This window comes from Hoplias malabaricus, chromosome X2, assembly GCF_029633855.1.
Source record: "Hoplias malabaricus isolate fHopMal1 chromosome X2, fHopMal1.hap1, whole genome shotgun sequence".
In the NCBI taxonomy this organism is placed as follows: Eukaryota; Metazoa; Chordata; class Actinopteri; order Characiformes; family Erythrinidae; genus Hoplias; species Hoplias malabaricus.
Window position 1 is genome coordinate 54,005,803 of NC_089819.1, and position 25,425 is coordinate 54,031,227.

Sequence of the window (25,425 nt, forward strand, 5' to 3'; positions counted from 1 at the left end):
TTACGTTTGTCCTGTGTTGGTATCCGTACTCTACATGTAAGGAATAAAATGGCGGTAGATGTTCCCCTCAGAGAAAAGGAAGCTAAGCTAACTTTTACACTGAGGGAAATATGTCGCGAAATGGAAATGTGTTGTTTTCCACATGCAGATTTGCACACAACTAATTACATCACTGTTAGAGATACTTAAATATTGTTAGATGTGTGATTTCTTGCAAGACTGATGTTTAAATGCCCTACTAAGGCTTGATCTTACGTTTTATCGTTTTACCCAATGCGACTGGTGAAAAGAGAGAGCGGAACTGCACCATATACAGCAGTGGCCCGAATTGGGGGAAACACTGATAGTTATGATGTTATATATACACAATACAGCCATAACATTAAAAATTACCACTTATTATTATATTATTGTATTTATCCTCATTGCCCAGTAAACCCAGGTACGCTTTGGATTCACCGCGAACCTGCTCAGTGTGAAGTAATTACAGGTGAATGTATGAACTTCATTCATTCGTTCATTGTCTGTAACCCTTATCCAGTTCAGGGTTGCGGTGGGTCTGGAGCCTACCTGGAATCATTGGGCACAAGGCGGGAATACACCCTGGAGGGGGCGCCAGTCCTTCACAGTGCAACACACACACACACACTTACGGACACTTTTGAGTCGCCAATCCACCTAAACAACGGAGCACCTGGAGGAACACACACACAGACACAGGGAAAACACACCACACTCCTCACAGACAGTCACCCGGAGGAAACCCACACAGACACAGGGAAAACACACCACACTCCTCACAGACAGTCACCCGGAGGAAACCCACGCTGACACAGGGAAAACACACCACACTCCTCAAAGACAGTCACCTGGAGGAAACCCACGCAGACACAGGGAGAACACACCACACTCCTCACAGACAGTCACCTGGAGGAAACCCACGCAGACACAGGGAGAAAACACCACACTCCTCACAGACAGTCACCCGGAGGAAACCCACGCTGACACAGGGAAAACACACCACACTCCTCAAAGACAGTCACCTGGAGGAAACCCACGCAGACACAGGGAGAACACACCACACTCCTCACAGACAGTCACCTGGAGGAAACCCACGCAGACACAGGGAGAACACACCACACTCCTCAAAGACAGTCACCTGGAGGAAACCCACGCAGACACAGGGAGAACACACCACACTCCTCACAAACAGTCACCTGGAGGAAACCCACGCAGACACAGGGAGAAAACACCACACTCCACACAGACAGTCACCTGGAGGAAACCCACGCAGACACAGGGAGAACACACCACACTCCTCACAGACAGTCACCCGGAAGAAAACCACGCAGACACAGAGAGAACACACCACACTCCTCACAGACAGTCACCCGAGGAAACTCACGCGGACACGGGGAGAACACACCAACTCCTCACAACCGGACAGTCACCCGGAGCAGGAATCAAACCCACAACCTCCAGGTCCCTGGAGCTGTGTGACTGCGACACAACCTGCTGCGCCACGGTGTCGCCCAATGTATGAACTTGCTACTCAATTTTCATTTATTTATTTAATTTTAAGTGCATGTCAGAACTAGCAGTTGCTAGGGTAACAACATAGTAACATCAAGGGGTCCATTTTGGAAACACCAACTATATCCTAGGAACCACCTGGGACCCCATAGCGCCTACCTAGAGCAACACTTACAACCTCCTGGATTTCCAAAGCAACCACCTGCTAGGCTTGGAACACTAGGTAAGATTTGATATTTTGGCTCATGGGTGCCCCCTACAGTGGCATAGTGTTATTCACTTTAACAGCACTGCCCTAAGGGCAAGTGGGCTTGGTTTGTATATCCACCTCCAAAAGTTAGAGTGCAGTTTCAGCAGTGCCGAGCCCAGAGAAACAATGACAGAGGCTCTGTTCTCCCTGTGACTGCTCAGTGGAGCGTCATAATGATTTTGAAATTGTGAAATTTTACAAAAATACATAACTGTGTTTGTTCTTTCCTTCTCGGCATATTTCTCTCATCTACTTCAGTAACACTGCATTAATTTGTTCAGGGGAGCCACCCTCCTCAGCTCCAGCTGATGAAACTCTATCCAGCAGTGACGCGCCCCTCTCCGCGGCGCGCTGTGGAATTGTGGGTAATGTAGTCCTTTGCCCATTACTACACCGAGGAAGGTAAATGGATTCCTCTAAGCCCAGGGACTACATTACCCATGATAGAGAAGTGTACTTTCACTTGGCTCGAGCTGATGAAAGGCGGATAGAGTGAGTGTGGGAGTGTGTGTGCGTGAGTGCCGCCTGTGCAGTGTGTTACACACACTCTGGAGGCTTGTCTTGTCTTGGCTCGGCTCGGTGCGCTGGACGCATCTCTGGAAAAGCAGAATAAGTCCTGAAGTGCAGTTGTTTTGTAGAGTATTAAAGCCTCAGTGATGTACAGACTACAGTCGGTAGCCACACGCTCGGTCATGGCCGCGGTGCTGGACCCGTGCCCCGCTCCAGTGGCGGTGGACCGGCGGCCGAACCGCGCCGTTCCCAGGCTCTCCCACGCCGGGGTGAAGCGCTCCAGCGCCGCCGCCGGAGCTCCGGCCGTGCGTAGCGGGAAGATCCGAGAGAGGAGCCTGAACATGGAGACCCTCAACCCGCAGGTCCGGGCGCTGGAGTACGCGGTCCGGGGACCCATCGTCATTAAAGCCGCGGAGATAGAGAGGAGTTTGCAGGAGGTGAGTAACAGTTACACCTGCGTCTTAATGCGGTATCTGTGGTGCAGAACTTCTCAGTTTAGCCGGATAACTTAAGCCTAAAGTCCACCCTGTCCCAGAACTGAGGGGTGTTTGGGTTTGGACAGTCCATTCTGCTGGATGTCTTAAAGAGACTCTCCTCTGTATGAGCTTGATTCTTAGGCTTAAGTTATCTGACTAACCTAGTGATAGTTGTCAGGAGAGTGTTTGAACAAGTGGTTATCCCTTTTGTCTCAGACTTTGGGTTTAAGGAAACCAAAGGAACATCTGTGAACAGTGACTGTGTGGTTGAAACATTCTGTAATGGGACGAATGACAAAACACTAACAGGCATTAAAGGATGCATCTGCAATTCTGGGGAACTGCAGTTCTCCCTGTTTTGTTTACGTTTAGAAGCTCCATATTTTTTAAGTGGGGGGAAAACCCTGAAGTGTAACTTGCCACCTTAATTACCACAGACACACAAGAATTGTATTAATTTTGTAGCATTTTCTGTCTGTGTACACTTTCATGGTCAATGTTACCCACCTATGCAGCTGGAATAAAGTTTGGAGGTCTCTCTACTGTTTGTCAGTTCTGTGTTTTTTATTTTTTTGCTTGTGTACTGACATTAGAGCTTCATAAACACATTAGACCAGTTTCCAGCACAAACTAGAGAGCAGCGAATGGTGAGGAAACATCTGAATTTAATGAAAAGTGTTTTTTGATTCCTATCCTGAATGTTGCCTTTAAGGATGTTCTAGATGTCATCAACTCATTTCCATTGTAATGTTTGTAAAGAATACACACAGCTGACCCTGTGAACTATTAACCTCTTCAACCCATAATGCCCAAATCCTCTGTTTTTACTCAGGGTGTGGGGGTCAGACACGCTTATAAAGTGTTTAACGTTCAAGGAGATGGTAAAGAAAGTGTCTAAACTGAGCAGAAAAGGCCTGGGTACGTTTTCTCTCTAGTGCTGTGTGATTTTAAGATCCTTCACGTTAATATATGGGGATTAGTGGCCGTACGAAAGCATGTGGGTGTGTGAATATGGCCTTTCCTTGTTTTATAAATATGTCTTTATATACGTTTGTGAGTGAGAGTCACACACACATTCCCTTGAGCCTAGTTTAATACCTACACATTTCAACAAGACAGATCTGACCTGAACTGACCTGGAGTCAGACCTGGAGCTTCAGGAGGAGCTGGGCTGGTCATCTGGGTACACAGTGGTGAGAGACCGACGACAGGGCGAACAAGAAAGAAATTGTTGATGCGCTGACCTACATCCAGCAACACTTATCAAAACAAGCCAATGAAGCGACTGACGCTGACAGGACGGAAGTTTCACTTCTCGCTGTAGAGTGGGTTTTTACCCGGGAGGCTTCAGTGGGAGCAGATAATGGGGCAGAAATGTGACCTCACAATAGCTAGAGACTTGGTGCTGCAGAGTGTCCATCACAATATTTCGTTTTTCCAAGGTTTGTGGACGAAAGGCTTAGACGGGATATGAAAAAAGAGCCACATTGCCACGCACACGTAATAATTCAACATTTAATCGATTTTAGAACAAGTCTATTCTCTCAAATAAGGCATTTTCATTGTTTTAAACGTTGAAGTGTTAAACAGATATTCAGTTTTGAAAGCATGCCCCTCGAGCTTTTCTCTCTGCGATCATTCTGACAGATGGTAATACTGTACAGGAAGTGTAGGGGGCGATATGGCTTCTGTTTAGCTGAAAGGAGAAGTTGCTTCTCGCTTATTTGATGAATAAATGTTTCATTTACAGTTCTACAGCCTTCCCCTGAATTCCCAGTGTATGAACTTCCCTGTGTGCTTTCAGAGAAAGAATTACTTTCCGCTCTGTTTACATTTATCTGTCGTGACGCAAATAATGGAAAAGTTACTTGAGGACAGCAACGATTGAAAAGGTTTTAAAGGTTCAAGCAGAAGCCCTCAGGGCAAGTCTTGAGCTGACACACACACAGACTGTGACTGTGTTCATTGGGAATTGCTAGATTTCTTCTAACCAAGAGATAAAAAATATCCTGTCTGTGCGCATGCGCGAAAAGTGCGTGCAGCCTTTACGGTAGCTCCCGTTTGTGTATTCGTTTTTTCTTTTTAACTATAGTTTTATCTTAACAATATCTATTTATTTTTACAAGGTAACTTAGCGAAGTTCTGCCCTCTCGAATCATGCTAGTAGAGAGAGTTTTGGTCAGTTTTTTCGCTGTGAAAGTTCTAATTTCATGGTGCACCGCGGCGCAGGAGCATGGTCCCTTTGTTTACACCCGGGATCAGCTGATCGCGCTGAAGCCGGCCGGCATGGAGATCAGGGCCGCGAACATCCCAGACGAGCTCTGGAGACGGACGCACAGGGGATGTAGAGGAGGAACGAACCAGCGCTCGGGGAAATCGAGGGCAAAAAGACGGAGGCTTATGGAGAAAAAGGGATATAAGCCGAGTCTTCCCACCGTCGTCATGGGCAACGTTAGATCGCTGGCTAATAAAATGGACGAGCTAACAGCGTTAGCCATGAGTCAGAAGGAGTATCGGCAGTGTAGTTTAATGTGCTTCTCGGAGACATGGCTACACCAGGACATTCCAGATGATAATGTTTCAATCGCTGGCTTTCAGACTGTTCGGGCCGATCGGAACCGCACCGAGAGCGGTAAGCGTAAAGGGGGAGGGCTGGCTGTGTTGGTTAACAACCGCTGGTGCTCTCCTAGTCACATTACCATCAAGGAGCGTATCTGTTGTCCGGACATTGAGCTGTTGGCTGTTGGACTCAGGCCATATTATTTGCCGAGGGAATTTTCCCATGTTGTTGTGGTCGCTGTGTACATCCCCCCCTCTGCCAACCCGACGTCGGCGTGTGACGTCATTCACTCCACCATAGCGCGTCTCCAAACTCAACACCCGACTGCCTTCATTGCCATATCAGGTGACTTTAACCATGTCAATATGGCCAGGACATTACCAAACTTCACTCAGTATGTGGACTGTCCTACCAGAGAGGAGAGAACATTAGACCTGATGTATGCTAATGTTAAGGAGGCATACAGCTGCTCCCCCCTCCCCCCTCTGGGTGGATCTGACCATAACTTGGTCAACCTTAGTTCAAAGTATGTGCCTCAGGTGAAGAGTCAGCCCGTGACCATGAGGACAGTGAGGAGATGGTCAGAGGAGACTTCTGAAGTACTGCAGGACTGCTTTGAGACCACAGACTGGACAGCACTCTATGAGCCTCATGGAGAGGACATTGACGGGCTCACAGAGTGCATCACAGATTACATCAACTTCTGTGTAGAATCCACTGTCCCAACCAGGACTGTTAAATGTTACCCAAACAACAAGCCGTGGGTAACAAAAGACATTAAAGCACTCCTCAATAAGAAGAAGAGGGCTTTCAGAGCTGGAGACCGGGAGGAGGTGAGAACGATTCAGAGGGAACTGAAGAGAACCATCAGGGAGGCTAAGGAAAGATACAGGAGGAAGCTGGAGTGGAAACTCCAGCAGAACAACATGAGGGAGGTCTGGAGTGGTATGAGGACCATCTCTGGCTTAAGGTCCAGCAATAATAGGGGAGTAGTGGGCAGTGTGGACAGGGCCAACGAGTTAAATTTGTTTTTTAACAGATTTGACACTGTGAGCCCTGACTCCTCTGCTGTCGGGCCTCAACAGCCCACTCCACTCCCCCTCCCCCCCTCCTGTGATAGTCCACGTCACACCTCCTGTGATAGTCCACGTCACACCTCCTCTCCTCCCCCACCAGGGACCTCTACAGTGAATCTCACAGCTGACCAGGTGAGAAGACAGCTACAGAGACTCCACACGAACAAGGCTGCAGGCCCTGATGGTGTTCCCCCCAGGGTGCTTAAAGCCTGTGCCACCCAACTTTGTGGAGTCCTGCAACATGTCTTCAACATGAGCCTGAGTCTCCAGAGGGTCCCGGTGATGTGGAAGACGTCTTGCATTGTTCCTGTGCCAAAGACTCCGCGGCCCAGTGACATCAAGGACTACAGGCCGGTGGCACTGACGTCCCACATCATGAAGACCATGGAGAGACTTGTCCTGGATCACCTCCGGCCCATGATCCAGCCACTTCTAGACCCCCTCCAGTTCGCCTACCAGCCTCGTCTGGGGGTTGAGGATGCCATCATCTACCTGTTGAACCGAGCGTATGCTCACCTGGATAAGCCAGGCGGCACTGTGAGGGTCATGTTTTTTGACTTCTCCAGTGCGTTTAACACCATTCAGCCTGCTCTTCTGGGTGACAAGATGAATGCGATGCAGGTAGACGCCCCCCTCGTGTCCTGGATTGTTGACTACCTGACTGGCAGACCACAGTATGTACGTCTGCAGCACTGTGTGTCAGACAGAGTGGTCAGCAATACTGGAGCCCCGCAGGGAACTGTCCTCTCTCCCTTCCTCTTCACCCTCTACACCACTGATTTCAACTACTGCACAGAGACTTGCCACCTCCAGAAGTTTTCTGATGACTCTGCACTTGTTGGATGTATCAGCAGGGGTGATGAGGATGAGTACAGGGAGACGGTGAACGACTTTGTTGCGTGGTGTGAGCTGAACCATCTGCAGCTCAACGTGACAAAGACAAAGGAGCTGGTGGTGGACCTGAGGAGGGACAAAACGCCGGTGACCCCTGTGTCCATCAGGGGGGTCAATGTGGACATTGTGGAGGACTATAAATATCTTGGCGTACACATTGACAATAAACTGGACTGGGCTAAGAACACTGACGCCCTTTACAAGAAGGGCCAAAGTCGTCTCTATTTTCTGAGGCGTCTGAGGTCCTTCAACATCTGCAGAACTATGCTGAGGATTTTTTATGAGTCAGTTGTGGCCAGTGCCATCCTTTATGCTGTTGCATGTTGGGGCAGCGGGTTAAGGGTGGCAGATGCCAACAGACTTAATAAATTGATCCGTAGAGCCAGTGAGGTTGTGGGGGTAGAGCTGGACTCGCTGACGGCAGTGTCTGAGAGGAGGGTGCTGTCTAAACTGCAGGCTATCATGGATAATGGCTCCCACCCTCTTTATCATATGGTAATGAGACACAGGAGCACGTTCAGTGCAAGACTCATTCAGCCAAAATGCACTACAGAGCGCCACAGGAGGTCATTCCTACCAGTGGCTACCAGACTTTATAACTCCACACTTAAAGCACGACACCTTTCACATGTACAGTAATTACAATAGAACAAATTTTTTAATTATGAGTGTAACAACTCAAATGTGCAATACTCATACTGCTGTATACAGTATATCCGTATTTATTATTATAGATGTGTACATATTTGTAAAAAATTCCTTTTGTGTTAAATTTTTATTAGAGTGTTTATTCTTTTACAACTGGCTGCTACTGTAATAACTGCAATTTCCCCCTGGGATCAATAAAGTATTTCTGATGATTTCTGATCTGATGATTTCTGATCACTGGTTAAGGAAACATGGTTGAGTCACCTGATTGGTTAAAGTCTGCCGAGCCCTTTTGGCAAGAGAAGTGGTAGCAGCTCAGCGTGTTTCACAGACGACTGATAAAGCTTACATTTACTTTATCAAAGACTTAACCATATTAATAATCATAATAACTAATGTTACTTTGAAATAGCTGAAGCAGGGACGTTTTCCAGCCTGCTGCCTGTGAACTGAAGGCACCCAGAACTCATCTGAAGTAAATTTCCTGGTGGATTCCAGTGACTATCAAGTGTTTCTTCATAGCAAAGTTGCTGCTGTTGTGTATACTCCATTGTTGCTACACCTTGGGCAGTATGTCGACCTGGGGAATAAGAACAGGAGTTATGAGATTGGATATTAATATTATAGCCCTGTGTTTGAATTCTGAGCAGTTGAATGTCCAATAACACATCAGATTTTCAAAGGAGTGTTGTCTTATTTAGATTTTACTCATGGGACAATGCTGTCTCTAAATCTTTACAAATATATAAACCCCTAAAGGGAACGTCCAGGGTGAAGAGTCGTCGTTCAGACGCTAAAAGGTTAAATCTACACCGCACGGACATTTAACTGTAAATCTACATCCAAAATAAAATATTAAAATGCAACACTGGGATTTCTTTGCTCTTATGATTTCTGTTCCTTGAATTTCCTCTAAAATGTTGTGGATAAAACTGCAGTATGATGTTCTCTGGCAGCTCCTGTCAATGGGGATTCATTTATACACCGCAAAGAGGAGATTGGTTTATTTTTGTATTCGGTAAGTTATCCTAGCGCCGTGAAGACGTTTCGAGTTACTGTTTATTTCACTGAGCTCTGAATGTGAAGGCAGTTAAAATGTATTTGAGTCGACTTGCAGTAAGTGGAAGGTTCTGAAAGACACTTCGGATATAAAATAAATGCTTTTGTGTTGTGGGATAATAACAGCACCTGCTGTCTGTGTGTGTTTAGAGTGCTATGAATACGCAGTGGCTCCTCAGGACAGGTTTTGGGTGATGTGTGTAATTTGAGTGAAGCCTGTAATTTGTGCGCAACAAAACTGTTTACAAGACGATTCCAGACCACTGTGACGTTAAGTGAGTGGTTTAGCGTTCTCAGTTAATGGGTTTAAGGCATTCAAGTTAAGACTGAGGACAATGCAGATACATTAAAGAGAACTCAAGGTGTTTCTCAGAGTTCTTATATTTTCTATACAGACTTGATTACAGGCACAAGCTAAGGAGCTGTGTGGTAAGTGAAGGGTTAATTGGATACGTGTTTGCTGATGATTCTCTCTGTATTTTCTAACAGGGAGATAAAAAGCCCTTCACTGAGGTCATCAAAGCCAACATCGGGGATGCCCACGCCATGGGACAGCAACCAATCACGTTCCTCCGACAGGTCAGTGAGGGGTGTGGCAGGGTGGGTGTGTTTGTTCTGGAAACTTGGGGACAATGAGGACAACGATGTGCTTTGCGCTTTCTCCAGTCCAAAAACACACGTTGGTAGGTGGATTGGCGACTTAAAAATGTCCGTAGGTGTGAGCGAGTGTGTGTCGCCCTGTGAAGGACATGCGCCTCCTCCAGGGTGTGTTCCCACCTTGTGCCCAGTGATTCCGGGTAGACTCCAGACCCACCGCGGCCCTGAACTGGATAAGGGTTACAGACAATGAATGAATGAATTATGATTTTTAATTATGGAAATTTATGGTTTTTGATTTTTAATTTAAATACTGAACCCAATAAAGAACAAATACACTTTCAAGAAATTTCAGACACGGGTTAAAATATTTGTGCTTGAAAGTCCAGATTGAAGCACACTTTATCCCAGATGAAGGTCGCAGGCCGCCGTTTCCCAGATAACTTTAACTCTACTCTCAAACTCTAATTTATTTGTTTATCTGATAAAACACGAGGGGACAGTGGAGTCTACAACTGTCTCTAAAATTCAGTTTCAACCCTCGCAGCAAGAGATGGGCCAGTAGTTTGTGGAAGAAGATGAAAGACAAAAAAAACCCAGTTGTGTTGCACAGATCTTTAACAGCTGTTCGTATTCAGTTTGATCTTTTTCATCGCTGCCTAATGCTGCTAAATCAGCCTCGGCCATCACCTGTTAACTGTGTGAAAAACCTAGAATTGGATACCAACCCTAACCCTAGTCTCAACCTCAGACGCTCCGCCCACAAGGAGGCGGAGAGTCTAATACCTTCAGCCTGTTAATCTGCATTCTATCAGCTGCATTTGGATTGGCTCTCTGTACATTTGCATATCCGCATTTCCATGTATGGTTTTGTTCTGGCTCTGGTATTGGTCCAACGTGAATCAAACACTGCCGCCTCCTACGCGTCATGCCAAAAATAGCACACGTGTGATTGGTCGTATTCCTTTTCCTACAGTAGTAGACGGTGCTTGGCCACGTTAAGTATCAGATTCTCCTGAGAGAGACTGTCAATGCGAGACTGTCCTATCCATAACAACTTTGAGAAGCTTTTCGTTTATTTTCTTCTAGAGCTGGAAAAATATACATACATTTATTTAAGAATTATTCTTGTTAGATATTAAATGTGTTGTATATTTGTAGTTCATTATTGTAAGTTTTAAAACATGGCACTAAGTGTTAAATCAGTGTTCCTGCGTTTCTCACCTCGCCAATTTCTACCCTGTTCCTTTTGTCCGATAAGAGCCTGTTGATGTTATTCTAGCTACAGTGTGATATGCCCCAGAACGAAGAGGCCTTTGTTGATGCTGATGTGGACAGTGCACATTCCTGTTGAAGATGACCCTTTTGTAATTACAGTTTGTGTGGTCAGCTTTGCCACAAAGTGTTGATCTAGGCTTTCGCTGACAGAACAAAAGACTTCACTGGATGAACTCTGTCTCTGTGCCTGTTTTATCTGGTGCAGTTCACGTGGAAATAAATATTCCAGACAGGCCCCAGTTTCCTCCCGTTAAACTTGTGATTAGAATCAAGAGAAGGAGTTCAGATGATGCTCTGGGAAAGCGTTTCTCAGCCCGGGTCCTGAAGGCCAAGTCCTTTCAGAGTCCAGTGAGAGTGATAAAGCAGGGAAACCACTATAAGGGCGTGTTCACACTTGAGCCGAATGTTCGAGTTCACACCCAGGACTGATTCTGCTCTCCTTTGAGCAACTCCACACATCTACATTTGGCAGGAAGAAACTTCGATTTGCTGCTTTTTATTACTTGGATACATTTCCTCAAGCGGTGAGCAACAGCACTTTTGGGAAGCAGAGCGTTTCACCTGTAAACAAAGAGGTGTTCTCGTGAGAACATGAAAGCCATTGTGAGACGTGGCTCAATATTCTCAGTCCATGTTCAAAAGTGCTCTGGACCATTCCTGGGCTCACAACAGCTTTCATACTTGACCAAGGAGTGGGCAGCCGTGGCCTTATGGTTAGAGAAGAGGGCTTAGGGCTGAAAGATCATTGGTTTGATTCCCACGAGCGGCAGGAAAATTGGGGGCAGTGGGAGTGAAGGAACAGCACTGTCCTCCTCCTCAATCCACGGCTCAGGGGCCCTTGAGCAAGGCACCGAACCCACAACTGCTCCCCGGGCTCCAGGGATGTCTGCCCCCCATGTTTGTGGTTGCCAGATCCACTGACTAGTTTTCTTGAGTCCTAACTAGGGCTGTGCCGTATTGTATCGTGTGCAATAATATCGCAGTTTTTTTTTAAACATTATCGTGATATTCTGACTTGCTCACATAATGACGTCATGCGTTTACATGTAATACAGCATACATATAATGTTGTATATATAATATATATAATATAATGTTTAATGTATAAAAAGAAAACACACTATGTAAGTGTTATTTGATTCATCAATAATGTGCTGGAGCTGAGGGACTGAATGCTGACTGATGGAGAAGATGAAGTGAGTGTCCAGAGATCTGAGGGTTAACTGTGGAGATTGGTGTGGGTTCACTATTTGGCAAAAAAAAACAGGTCACTGTTGCCCTTTCTTTGTGTGTTATAACTGATTATTAACTAGACTTTTAATATCTATTTAATAACCACTAAAAAACAGACTGTAAACACTATATAAACCTTCATTTATTCTTATTCTAAAGTGGTTCCATGACGCATTTTGTGCTGGAAATGGTCGTTTTATTTCATACCGTTTTCCCTGAAAGTTGATGGAAACGAAACTGTTGGTGGTAGTGTTACTGAAGGTGTATGGTATTGTGATGTACTGTGTTATTAGAGGTGTTTACTGTACTGTGTCCTGAGTATTGAAGGTGTTTACTCTACTGTCTGCAGGTGGTGGCTCTCTGCACTTTCCCTGAGCTAATGGACAGTCCCAGTTTTCCAGATGACGCCAAATGGAGAGCACGGCGCATCCTGCAGGGCTGCAGTGGACAGAGCCTTGGTGTGTGTGTGTGTGTGTATGTCATCTGTGTCAGTGTTAAGAGTTTGATAGTCTAGTTTTCCGCATTTCACCAAAACCATGAATCTCCAAAATAGCAATTTTATAAAAGAATATGTTCGTGTAAAATTACTAAACCATCGCTGTCCAATTAAAAACACCTCTCCAAAAAGCTAACTTTTCAGAAACAGGAGAAGACTATTTCTCAGAGGGTAACAGTAAAAATGGACGTGTGTTTTTTAAACAGTAAATATTCACAAACACAGATCCACGTCCACCTCCGTGTGACCACAGCCCTGCAGCGTATTCTCCTCCAACACCGACCCCCACTGTGAATCAGTGTCTCAGCGAAAGCAGAGTGTATCATCACTGAACTACATCCACATCACCGTGTTTAACCCTTACTGTGATTCATTATAGTCACGCTGCTCTAAAATCTCACGTGAGTAAACGTGAGATCAGCCGTTAACTTTAGCGCAGACACTCGGACAGCGCCGGGAGAACGGGGGAGGGGGGAGATACGTGGTTTTGACTGACAGGCGAGAGACTGATTAAAGAAACTGTGATTTTTCAGCTTTTCGTTGGTCATTGTGATGTCAGCTGCTGGGAACAGACGGAGATTAACGCCCACCTTTAACACGTGTAGAAAAGTGAAAACTGTTGAAAATGGAGGTGTTTTTAATCAAGGACTGTCCTTGTCCTTGGTGTTTAGCTGAGTGTAACCACAGTGGAGTCGGGTGGCAGAGTGTCTGAGGTCTCAGGAAATGGATACAGAAACAGTAGATAAAGACCAACTGCTCCAGCTCGGTCAGGGTCAGAGAGAGTTTTGTAGCAGTAAGTGTTTTTACATTCTCTTCCTCTTGCTGACGTTCCTCTTCGCTGTCAGGGTCATACAGTGCGAGTCAGGGGGTGGACTGTATCCGGCAGGACGTCGCTGCACACATCGAGGCGAGAGACCAGGGAGTGCCGTCCAACTGGGAGAACATCTTCCTCACTACTGGAGCCAGCGATGGCATTATGGTACATAGCTTTGTTGTTGCGGTTGATATTGTTTTTTGATTTTCACTGCAGTTTTGCTGAATAAACGTGATGTTGATTTTTCATAACCACGAGAAATGCATTGTTTCAAAGAAGGGTTTACCAGTGGTCAGGTACACGCCCTTAAAAAAAATCTGCAAATGCATGTGCATGTTCATGCTGTGCAGAGTGAAATAAATCAGTAGAATGAAAGCTCCTTGCCTCCTGTCGCTGTAGAAATGATGCACAAGGAATCTGTCCTTTTGGAGGCGCTGTTTGTTTCTGTGTGAGTAAGGGAGCTTATTCAAGGTGTGGTTTGGACTGCCAGCAGCATCAGCATTTATTATTAAGTCCAAGACACAGCCTCTGGGTGTCTCGAACTGTACAGGTGTTTCAAACCCTTAACTCTGTAACTAGGAAGGAAGCATTAATGAAGGATAATGTCCTGTGGCGTACTGTAAAGATACAGCTTTGTGTCGTTTCTCAGAGCATGCTGCGGCTCCTGGTGTCTGGAGAAGGACGCTCTCGCACCGGAGTGATGATCCCTATCCCTCAGTATCCGCTCTACTCCGCCGCCATCGCAGAGATGGGAGCTGTGCAGGTCAATTATTATCTGGATGAGGACAACTGCTGGGCTTTAGATGTTAATGAGCTTCACAGAGCTTATCAGGCAGCAAAACAACACTGTCAACCCAGAGTGCTCTGCATCATCAACCCTGGAAACCCCACAGGTACCAGAGCACCTTTCAGACCGGATGCTAACAGTAACTAAGCAGACACTAACGTATCTTAAAGGCAGTGTGTGCACATGTTCTTCAGAGGTGTGGCACAGGTACAGGACGCAGGAAAGAACAGTGTTAAAGCAGCACTAGGTAGTATTTCTAACTTAAATCACTGAGATGGATTACTAACCAGTAAAACAGACTCTGTCGTCGCTTGTCCATGCTCAGCACTGCAGAAACTGCACTATGTGACTCTGAAGATGGGCAGAAGGCCAGCTCCCTGTCACTGTAAATGTGATTTACCCTCTGCAAGGAGTCCAGGAGCAAATATACCAACGCTTACCTAGTGCTGCTTTAAACCACGTCCTTTTTTTATTTACAGCATCTCGTATGTGGAATGAATATCAAATGAGCTGTGTGTGAGGCTGGAGATTGTAACCGGGATATTTCCCCTCTGCTCTGTGAAGGGTGTCAGTGTGAGTTATGTCCAGGTTTGATCCTCTCCCTGTCCCTCTGTAAATTCTCATCAGGTCAAGTCCAGAGTAAGAAGTGTATAGAAGACGTGCTGCACTTTGCCTACGAGGAGAACCTGTTTGTGATGGCGGATGAGGTAATTTCCATCACCTCTTACAGGTTTACAGTAAGTGACAAAGAAGATAAAGCACCCCCTGTTTAATGTCCATCCACCAGGAGCTTTGTTTTCTTCCCTCACCCTTGACTGTGAACCTTTTTAGGCCTGACACTGTTTAATAAACTGTTTGCCTGAGGCCTGGTGTACGCTCTTATCCAGACTGAAGGGTTGGACAGCCGGGAGCTAGATCTTCTCCAGCCACTTGCGTAACTTTGGCCTCGCGTTTGAACGAAAAACCAGATGACTGCTGCGTGACGGCGGGTGTCATCACTGTCAGGACTTAAGCTTTGGAAACTTCACAGGGACACTGTAGAGACGCATGCTGTTTCTGTTCAGAGTCGTCTCGGATCCTTTTATCTTCGGGAATTAACTATAATATAAGTATAAAAATATACTGATTAAACAGTATTTAAAAATGAATCAGTAAAATACATCTGCTTTTCACAACATTTTCAAATGTGACCTGAGTGACCTGTACTTTCCAGCTCTTCTGGCTTTGAGTCGTAACGTGCAGCAGATGTGTGAATTCTCCTCATTTTTCAAACCATTTCCTGCATTTTCAAACCCTCTCAGATCTGTGTCTGCAGTTGGAGGAGGGTGAATGTAGGCTGTGAACCAAAGAGAGACTCTTTTCTGGTCGAAAGGGAAAGATTGACCACACTGATGTTACGGCTGAAAGATAATCACTGATAGAAATTAGTGAAGTTTAAAAATCACTCAGAAAGGTTTAGTTCTAGTCTACGTTTATTAAGAACGATGTAATAACGGGTTTTAAATGGAGTTATCTTCTGTAGCAGAGTTAAGATGTAGACGTCTACGTTGGAGGCCATTTGTAGAAAATGTGCTTTTTAAGTCAGTCATTTATAGATTAGAAACATTAGTTTATGTTCTTTAGCCACAAAACCAGTATTTTTTTTAAATTATTATAAGTATTTATATTCGATTTACCTCAACAATGGACAGAAAGTGCCCTTCCTGCAGCGACTAAAACACTTCTACCTTCATCAGTTTTAAAATAATTGAATACAGGGGTTCCTCGACTTACGACGTTGATCCGTTCCTTCGTCGCGTCGTAAACCGATTTTCGGTGTAAGTCGGAACATACGCACATACTGTACGTAAATAACACACTGTAAGCACTTATCCTATCCTCACACCTATCCTCCTCGGTCCCGAGCAGCGTAACCGTGTATTCTTCCGCCGCGCCGCGCACACCACACATGAAGTTCACGTTACGACGTTTATGACACAAAACCACTTAAGTCGAAACAAGGCTTTATACAGTAAATGGGAGATGTGTCGTAACCACGAAACATCGTAACTCTGGGTTGACGTAACCCGAGGACCTCCTGTATAGAGGCATTTTTAAATGTTATTTTTAACACTTTTCGTTATTTTTATTCTTGTTTCTTGTTTTAAGGACATTTGAAATGTTGTTTTATTTAGGGCTGTGTCAAATGGTTTGCAATAATATAATTTTTTTAAATAATTTTTCGTGGTGATATTCTGACTTGTTTACGTAGTGACGCCATGCGTTTAACGGTAATACGGCGTACTGTCTTTACATGAGTCATTTGACAAAGTGAAGTACGGTGTAAAGTGGCTCTGAGGTGGAAGGGTTTGCTCCAAAAAAAAAAAGGGAAGTGACAGAATATCAGATGTACAATAATCCATGGTATTATTATTACATATCTTTAATTTATTTAAATTTACTTTTTATCTTACTTTAATATATTTATTTTAATAAAATTAATACTAATTTTACATTTTTTTTTGCAATAGCTTGTTCTTGAAATTAATAAAAGTATTTTTCAGCGTTTTGTTCGTATCGTCAAGAATATCGTTATCGCCAAAACTCTGAAATATTGTGATAGTCCTTTAGGGCCGTATCGCCCGCCCCTGGTTTTAGTTTGTTTCTTATCCTCTTTAACTCGGGTCTAATTTGGATTTTATTTTATTTTACTATTAATGTGTTTGATATTTATTTATTATTTTTTTTAATAGAAGGTCTTTGTAAGTGTCACTTATTTATGATGTTTATAGTATTAGTTTTACAGGGTATTGGGTGCATTAACCCCTGTTATTCTGGTCTTCTGCAGGTCTATCAGGAGAACATTTATGCTCAGGACTGTGAGTTCCACTCCTTTAAGAAGGTCCTGTATGAGATGGGTCCCGAGTACTTCACCAGCGTAGAGCTGGCCTCGTTCCACTCCACTTCCAAAGGTTACACTGGAGAGTGAGTCCAGCTGAGTCAGCTCCGCACTACAATTTCACCTACTCTCACCCCCACGACTCTGCTTTCACCGTCACCTCCTCCCTGCTCACCCTTACAGCCTCAAAACAACCTCGTTCTGGACACAGATTAACCCTTTAAACTGCTCCAGCTAAAAGTCTAGTAGCTACAATCACTTACAGTATTCACTGAGTGCTTTACAGTGGTTTCCAAACCATTCCTAGGAGTTTCTGAATGATTTCTGGTAGTTGTTAAATAATTATTGGAATCATTGATCAATCAATGAATAACTGAAGGTAATAAATAGACCATTTGTAGTAGTTCCTGAAAAATTCATAATGGTTATTCAGTGATTCTTCTGAAGTATTGATTCACTCAGTGAATAATAGAAACAACTCCAGGTAGGTGCTAAATGATTTAAAGTAGATGGTAAGTCTTAGACTAATCACAGTAATCAGTAACTGAATGAGTTCAGTGAGGATTAATGTTTTTCAGGTCAGTTGTGGCACACACTGGAGTGTTTTCAGAGTCTGAGAGGAAGCCGTGTTCCTGGGGGTGAAACATTTCACTCAGATCAGGTTCACATGAGCAGATGAGACGAGGTCATGCGCAATTCCTGCGACAAATCGCTGACAAACTGGAATAACACCAGCGCGTCCCGGTCAGAAAAACAAGACCCAGAAGTTCTAACACTGTACAAACATGCAGCTCAGAATATAAACACCTAATAATAAACATAAAGGCCTGAGTTAGAGCAGGGCTCTACAGGGGTTAAGCTTGTACTTATTATTTAATCTGTTTGGTTAAAATTGAAAAAGGTCGATTATATAAGTGCCCCCCCCCCCCACACACACACACACACACAAAGGGAGTGCTCCCTTCTCCACAGCTCTGGCTTTTAACCAAACGTCTGTGACCTGCTTTGGTCCAAACCCCACGAGCCCCACAGCAGTGTTCTCCCCCTGTGTAAACAGCTATTAGTTTTTATAAGAAGGGGTAGAGTTGCTGGAAGCTGATTGCGACAATGTCCAGAGTTTACAGTGATACCTGATTAAACCTGATTAAGGTTTATAACGAACAGGTGGTTGTTTTGAACAGATGTCAGTTTTAAATAACACACTCCCACACGTTCCTTCAATGTTGCTGTTTGGTTTTATGTAGTAAATAAAATGATAGGAAAAGGTTAAATTTACATTAGCGCAGAGGGTCTAGTGGAAAAACTAGATGTGCGTTTCAGACGTGTATAAAAACATGATCTTGGCTGGTGAGATGCATTTAAAGGTCATTTTCTGTCGTCTGGAAATGAGAGCTGACACAAAGCTGTGCTCCTCAGGTGTGGCTTCAGAGGAGGTTATATGGAGATCATTAACCTCGACCCGGAGGTAAAGGCCCAGCTGGTGAAGCTGCTGTCTGTCAGACTGTGTCCTCCAGTGGCTGGGCAGGCCGCTATGGATGTGATTGTGAATCCTCCACAGACGGATGAACCCTCGTTCGCTCAGTTCCACAAGGTCAGAACCGTAAAGAGAACGAGCTGCTTACATTACTGTTCCCAGCCGTCGGCAGACAGCGCTATCCACAGTGACTAATCTCACAGATGTAACTGCACGAGGACACACACTGCTATAGTGTTTCGTGCCTGAGCTGGGAATTGAACCCATTAACACACAACCTGTTGTAAATATTTCAGAGAAAAGGAGTTGAGAGATGGATTCATTTTAAAAACCTGTGCTAATACAATTTACATATCTACTTTAATAGTTTAAGTATTTGATGAGTGTTGATCTTCTGTGTTTTAACGTGCCGTACGTGCTGTGTTTAGGAGAAGGCCTCCGTGCTGAATGCTCTGGCAGATAAAGCCAAGCTGACAGAGGAGATCCTCAGCTCTGTGCCTGGAATCAAGTGTAATCCTGTCCAGGGAGCGATGTACGCCTTCCCCCGGATCTTCATCCCCCACAGAGCCGTAGAAGAGGCCAAGGTACGTCCTGGTGATGATCTAAACTAGGTCTTAGTACCTTTCTAAAGGAGGTATTTCTTAGCCTTCAACAAGTCTTCTTAATAGTGAACTTATCCTGTGCGTCCCTTACACACTGAAGCTCCCTGTACGTTTTTTGGGCTCTGTCCCATGTCTTATCTGAACAACCTCTTAAAAGTGCACACTTTTGTAACATCCTTGGAGCGTCAACAACAAGAGTGAGTTTTTTAAAGGGATCCGAAGATTGACAACAGAATTGGGACACATCCCCTTTAAGTGTGTGTATTTTTTTAACCTCCTAAATGTGCTGTGTTCAGACTCATGATCTTCAAAAACATTTGTACTTAATTTTAACAACAAAACAAAAATTATCCAACTTCAGTTTGTTTTTCTCTAAAGAGAAATTCTCTCAGAGCCCCTTTGTTGGAGAAAATGTGAGAAATGGCTCAAACTAAGGCTTTGAACACTTCTAAATGACTATAATTAGAGGGGTAAGGTTTCAAAAGTGAGATAAGAGTCAGGGAAAGTAGGGCAGCACACTGTCCAGAATCTGGAAAATAGGTGTGTTCCCTTGCCCTGGGGGTTCATTAATGTTATTAATTCATACACTGCTTATTCCCAACGACGTGATCCGATTGGTTGAAAAGTTCGAAATGAAGTGTTTACACAACAGTCTTCTACTGATCACTGGTGTTTGTTTTTGCTGCTGTAGACCATTATTACTTTTCTACTTTAGTACTTTACTAGTAAATACAGTTTGGTCTAATTCTGTAAAAGAATGACAACAAGCCAACGTCAATTACTTTTTAAAAATATAGTTTGAAGTTTGAGTGGAAAAACACTGACTCTTGTTTCTGTAAACGTCTGTCTGACATTTTCACTGCAAGACATCAGCATTTAAAGAAATCAAAGAAGATTGATTTTGGGCCCTTAAACAAACAAACAAACAAACACATGTATCTCCCAAAACAGTAACTTTACAGAAGGATAAAAACCTTCTTAACTTTCAGTGGAAGTGAAGGTAAAAAGGAGTGTTTCTATTGGTCGTTCGTCAGGAAAGTTTCACACCATGTGAAGAACAGCGGCTGACGTAGGAAACTAAAAATCAACATAAATGGAGAAACGTTTTTAACTGGACACTGTCGATATTATAATAATAATAATAATATAATAATTGAATGCCTGGGAGTGTAAGGGGGTGTAATCTGAAGGTATTTTGACACTGACACAACGCACCATATTTAAAATGTCCCATTACAAACTCTGTACATTTACCAGTTAATGCAGGTTTAATTTAGTTTTTCATGATGACCTCACACCGCATTGACCCAATGTAAACTGTGTTACTCCCGTGGCTGTTTTTAGGCTCTGGGAATGCAGCCAGATATGTTCTACTGCCTCAGGCTCCTGGAGGAAAAGGGTATCTGTGTCGTCCCTGGCAGCGGCTTTGGACAGAAAGAAGGAACCTATCATTTCAGGTACAGCTTCCTCGAGTTGAGCAGTGCCCACGTACCCTGTAATAAAAGCCCAGTCAACATTTCTGTGGAAGGGTGTCTATGTTGGGTTGTGCTCCCTGCGCTGCAGAAACATCCTCTGCTTTTTGGGGGGGGGTGTTAAGTCACGAGAGCACTACTGACATCTTGTGTCATGTACTCTCATGTCTCTGAGCTCTTCTCCTATTGGACAGGATTGATTTGGGGTTAAGTTACCTAGCTAAAGTGACTAATCCGGGTTTGTGGAGTACTCCCCTGAAGGAGAATGCATTAGGAGTGAGGTTGTTGTCCTAAAGGTAAGCGTAGGAGGAAAAGCACGTGAGCTGCATTCATCACATTCTCTACAGGGGGCCTCCAGGTCTCAGATTTCATGAACAACAACCCTGCTTCACACAACCTGACAAGTGAAACCCCACACTTCACACCAGGCCTCTACTGATTGTTGGTCGTGTGAAGAAGGAGCTGTTACACTGACCCCTAATTTAACCTGGTCCCACACTGTGGGGCAAAAACTGGTTCATTCAGGGTCTAGACATCAGTGTCTAACAAACAGTGAGACGCAGAGTGAGGGAAAGGAAGTAAAATCACTTTCATGAATATTGATTCTTATTTAATTTGATTCAAAAAGCTGTGTCTTATGGATTGGCGACTCAAAAGTGTCTGTAGGTGTGAATGTGTGAGTGTGTGTTGCCCTGTGAAGGACTGGCGCCCCCTCCAGGGTGTATTCCCGCCTTGCGCCCAATGATTCCAGGTAGGCTCTGGACCCACCGTGACCCTGAACTGGATAAGGGTTACAGATAATGAATGAAGGTGTGTCTTAAGCCAAGTCCTGTCTGTGGAAACTGGCTGTAGGTGTCACACCAACACACACACATTCAACACACACAGAAATGTTTGTTTGTCTTTACAAAGTAAAAGTAAAATACATTTAATAATAGTTTCCTTTCAGTAATCACTTTACTTCACCAAGTATGTTAGACATACAAGGAAACTGTGGTGAGTGCACACACACACAAACACACACTCTATAAAATGTGCTTTAGAAACTATTATATAGAGGATATTACAGAGTCATAAAACAGATACTGCACAGCTGTGTAACAGAGGAGTGTTACGTGTTGAAATTCCTCCATTCCTTCATTTATTTACACACCTTCTTGACCATAGGCTGTTGCTATGAGGTAGTGGGTCACAGCACTGGCTCCGTGTCACACATAGGTTTACAGTTTCCAGATTGAGGAATGTAAATTGTACAGTCGCCTACCTCTGGAACATGACTGAAATTGAAGATGCTCTGGATGAAAGCACCTGCTAAATGTCTAAATTTAAGTGTATGTGTGTGTGTGTGTGTGTGTGTGTGTGTTCGTTCCTGTAGAATGACCATCCTACCGTCTACGGAGAAGCTGAAGGTGCTCCTGGAGAAAGTGCGAGATTTCCATATTAAGTTCCTGAAGGAATATTCGACTCTGGACGAGCAGCAGTGCCGAGTACAAGCCTGAGGAACCTGGACGTGCGAGAGATTAACACTTCATACAGTAACCACACGTTACAGCAGTGTTAAGTGATGTTTGTCGGGGGACGTCTTGTTTGTTTTTATTATTATTTTATTTTTTATTTAAATCTAATTTGTAAAAATGATACACAGAGTCGAAGGAGCTGTTCTGTTCTATTTGTGCCTTTTGTGAAACATCTTTTTAAAGATAAAAAGGGATGGGGTCAATTTCCAGTAGCATTCAACACTGAGGCTCACACGATTACAGCAGCGTCTTAAACCGGTCATTTTCTCTGATATTTCTCATTTTGAGATCATTGTTAGAGTGTTATACATTATTTTAACTATTTTTTGCCAAATATTTTAGTTTATTTCAGGGATATATCTTTGAAATAAGCAAAATTAGCTTCCTTTATAAAGTGATCATTTCACTTGATGTAGTTATTTAAGTCGTGTCTCACTCAGTGTCTTTGATGTGAAGCGCAATAGCACCCTCTTGTGGAGAAATGTCTAAATGAGTGTCAGAAATGGCGCCCCTTGTGGTGCAACTTCTGTGTCTGTTGAGTGTGTGTGAGTACGTTACAAACAAGTTCCATGAGGTGCTTCAAAGATTCAAAGGTGCGTCTAAAGATTAATAATAATATTGGTGTTCAAACAAGGATCTCAAAATGTGAAATATTATTTATAGATGAAATATAAACTGGAGTTAAGAGAATTTCAACTGTCAAGACTTTATTATTTTACAGTGTGGGTGGCGGAATGGGCTATTTTATTATTTTATTTTTTTCTTGTTCATACACAGTGTAAACACACAGAACCTAGCCATGAGTTTGTCTCCAAACTTCTTCAAAATGAGCATCATTGCATTTTGTTTTGTTTTTTAAACATGCTTCCTATTTTTTTTTACTCATGTTGTATTTTCTGTTTCGTAATTTTGCACATCACCAGAGAATTTGTTGAAGTGGCATTAATTCTGTGTAAATGCAAACAAGGTCTGTTTACTTTTAAATGTAAATGCTTTTCACTACGATGAAAGGTGTTTATTTAGAAGTCTTTATTTAGTGTAGTTTATTCTACAGCATTTTAGACACTTATCATAAGAGCGATTTCAAGAATGATGCCAGAATATTTCAAGAAAAATATCCCACCCCAATTTTCTGAAAATGAGGTGCCAGTATAAAGTTATATTTTATATAAAAACAACAATATTTCTGTAATAACCTCATATATAAAATGTCATTTATTCTGAAAAGTTTCTGAAAATATTCGCTAATTACGCTCTGGTGCTGACGTTTTATTTATTTGTGAAACACGTACAAAATTGTTTCACCAAAATCCAGTGTCCTTTCTTTTGTAACACGTGAAGAGTGCTGCCTTTCAGCTTTCGGCCAAATACTGAGACTTTTTCCAGAAAAGATGGCACTTTGTTCATGACTTCGAAAGTAGTTTTAACATCACTTTATTGTAGAAATATTGTTTTATTCTTGAACTATGTCTTCATTCTGAAAATCTATTTTTTAATGGTGTTCCTAAAATGCTGAGGTCATTATTTTAAAAGCTATGTGTTGATTTTTTTTATTTTTATTTTTTTTTAAATAATAAATATAAGCTCATGTAGGGCCTCATTGCTTATCTCTCCTTTTTATTTTTATTTTTTATTATTACTATTATTATTTTTTTGAATTAACAACTGTAGATTGAAAATAGACAGTCCAATGCTAATGCTAGCTAAAGTAGCTACTGGTACAAGTTTACCACGAATGAATAAATGCAGTGTGTATGCTCGTTAGCACCATTAGCTTTATTTACCGAATTTACAACTGTACATAAATATTTACAACAGAAACTAATTTTCCTCATTTCTTAGTATTTCTGCTAAATATTTAGCTTTTACTAAATATTTACTTTAGCTTTTAACGCACAAGAATTTAACAAGAGTCCTCTTTCGCGAAGTGGATTTGAGGTTTACTAGAAAATTCTGACATCTTAAATTGCTGCTGTTTCACAGAATTTCGTTTTCAAACCTCTCCCTCATTAATGTGTTCATTCATAAAGAGATTTATGAAATGACCACCTCCCCATGGAGTCACTGTATTGTGCCAAATGGTTTCTTTTATAAAAATGCAAATTCTATTACTATCCTCATGTCATTCTGTTTACAATGTTTTGTTTATTAGGTTTTTTTTTTTTTTTGTATGAAATAAAGTAAAAAAAACAAAAAACAATTACACATGTTTGGGATGCTTTTTATTCTGAGATTTTTCCCCTATTTCCTTTTTCATGGGTCTAATGTGGTGTTTTGTTTAGTTTTTTGTTTAATTTTCTGATTGTTCACTCTTTCAAAACGGACTCCAGCATTAATCGTGTCCTGTAAAGATTACGGAAATTTAAACACTAATTTTGTTTGTGATAAAAAGGAAGACTGTTATATGACCCTTCTTTGGGCTGTCCTTGCAAAAGCCATTGGATTAAAGGAAATGCAGTGATATCAATATATGACCTGTCTTTATTTATCCGTAGGGGTCAGTGTCGAGGGGGGCCTGTGTTTCTGATGCCAAAAGAAAAGAGTGGTATCTGAAGAGTTGAATGTCTCTTACAAATTCTCATCGAAAGTTATTTCACTAAACAGAGAAACTTAATCCTGTGGCTGAGAGGCACACACTGGAATCATTGGGCGCAAGGCAGGAACACACCCTGTAGGGGCGCCAGTCCTTGACAGGGCGACACACACTCACACCTACGGACACTTTTGAGTCACCAATCCACCTACCAATGTGTGTTTTTAGACTGTGGGAGGAAACCGGAGCACCCGGAGGAAACCCACGCAGACACAGGGAGAACACACCACACTCCTCACAGACAGTCACCCGGAGGAAACCCACGCAGACACAGGGAGAACACACCACACTCCTCTCAGACAGTCACCCGGAGGAAACCCACGCAGACACAGGGAGAACACACCACACTCCTCACAGACAGTCACCCGGAGGAAACCCACGCAGACACAGGGAGAACACACCACGCTCCTCACAGACAGTCACCCGGAGTCAATCAAGTGTGTTACATCGGAAAACACGCTCCAAGACGCTAAAATATACATTTAATTTCATCACAGAGTGGAAAAACCGCTCATAAGTGGGATTTAGCTGCTAATTGTTTTCCATGGCAACAGCAAAGTCACGCCGTTGCTAGGATACCGACACTACTGGTTGTGTTTAGTGCCATCTGGTGGTCGTTTGCACTCCAGGGCAAAGTAAATGGAAAAATAATGAAATAGAAACACGTTTTGGCCTCTT

At 43.2% G+C, this 25,425-nt stretch overlaps 1 protein-coding gene across 2 annotated transcripts; it reads left to right on the top strand.

Moving 5' to 3' along the window:
* The first annotated feature begins 1,669 nt into the window (after positions 1–1,669).
* Positions 1,670–24,600, top strand: LOC136676937 (alanine aminotransferase 2-like). 2 transcript variants are annotated; one of them, XM_066654249.1, is made up of 12 exons: positions 1,670–1,756; positions 2,422–2,730; positions 9,496–9,585; positions 12,464–12,572; positions 13,456–13,589; positions 14,074–14,317; positions 14,839–14,918; positions 17,039–17,175; positions 18,506–18,680; positions 18,992–19,147; positions 20,510–20,622; positions 22,013–24,600. In XM_066654249.1, the coding sequence occupies exons 2-12, from the start codon at positions 2,440–2,442 to the stop codon at positions 22,134–22,136; spliced, it is 1,653 nt and encodes a 550-aa protein (XP_066510346.1). In that variant the 5' UTR covers positions 1,670–1,756; positions 2,422–2,439; the 3' UTR covers positions 22,137–24,600. The 2 variants fall into 2 exon arrangements, with proteins under 2 accessions (XP_066510346.1, XP_066510345.1); XM_066654248.1 differs by lacking the exon at positions 1,670–1,756 and having other exon boundaries at positions 2,287–2,730.
* The last annotated feature ends 825 nt before the right edge of the window (positions 24,601–25,425 follow it).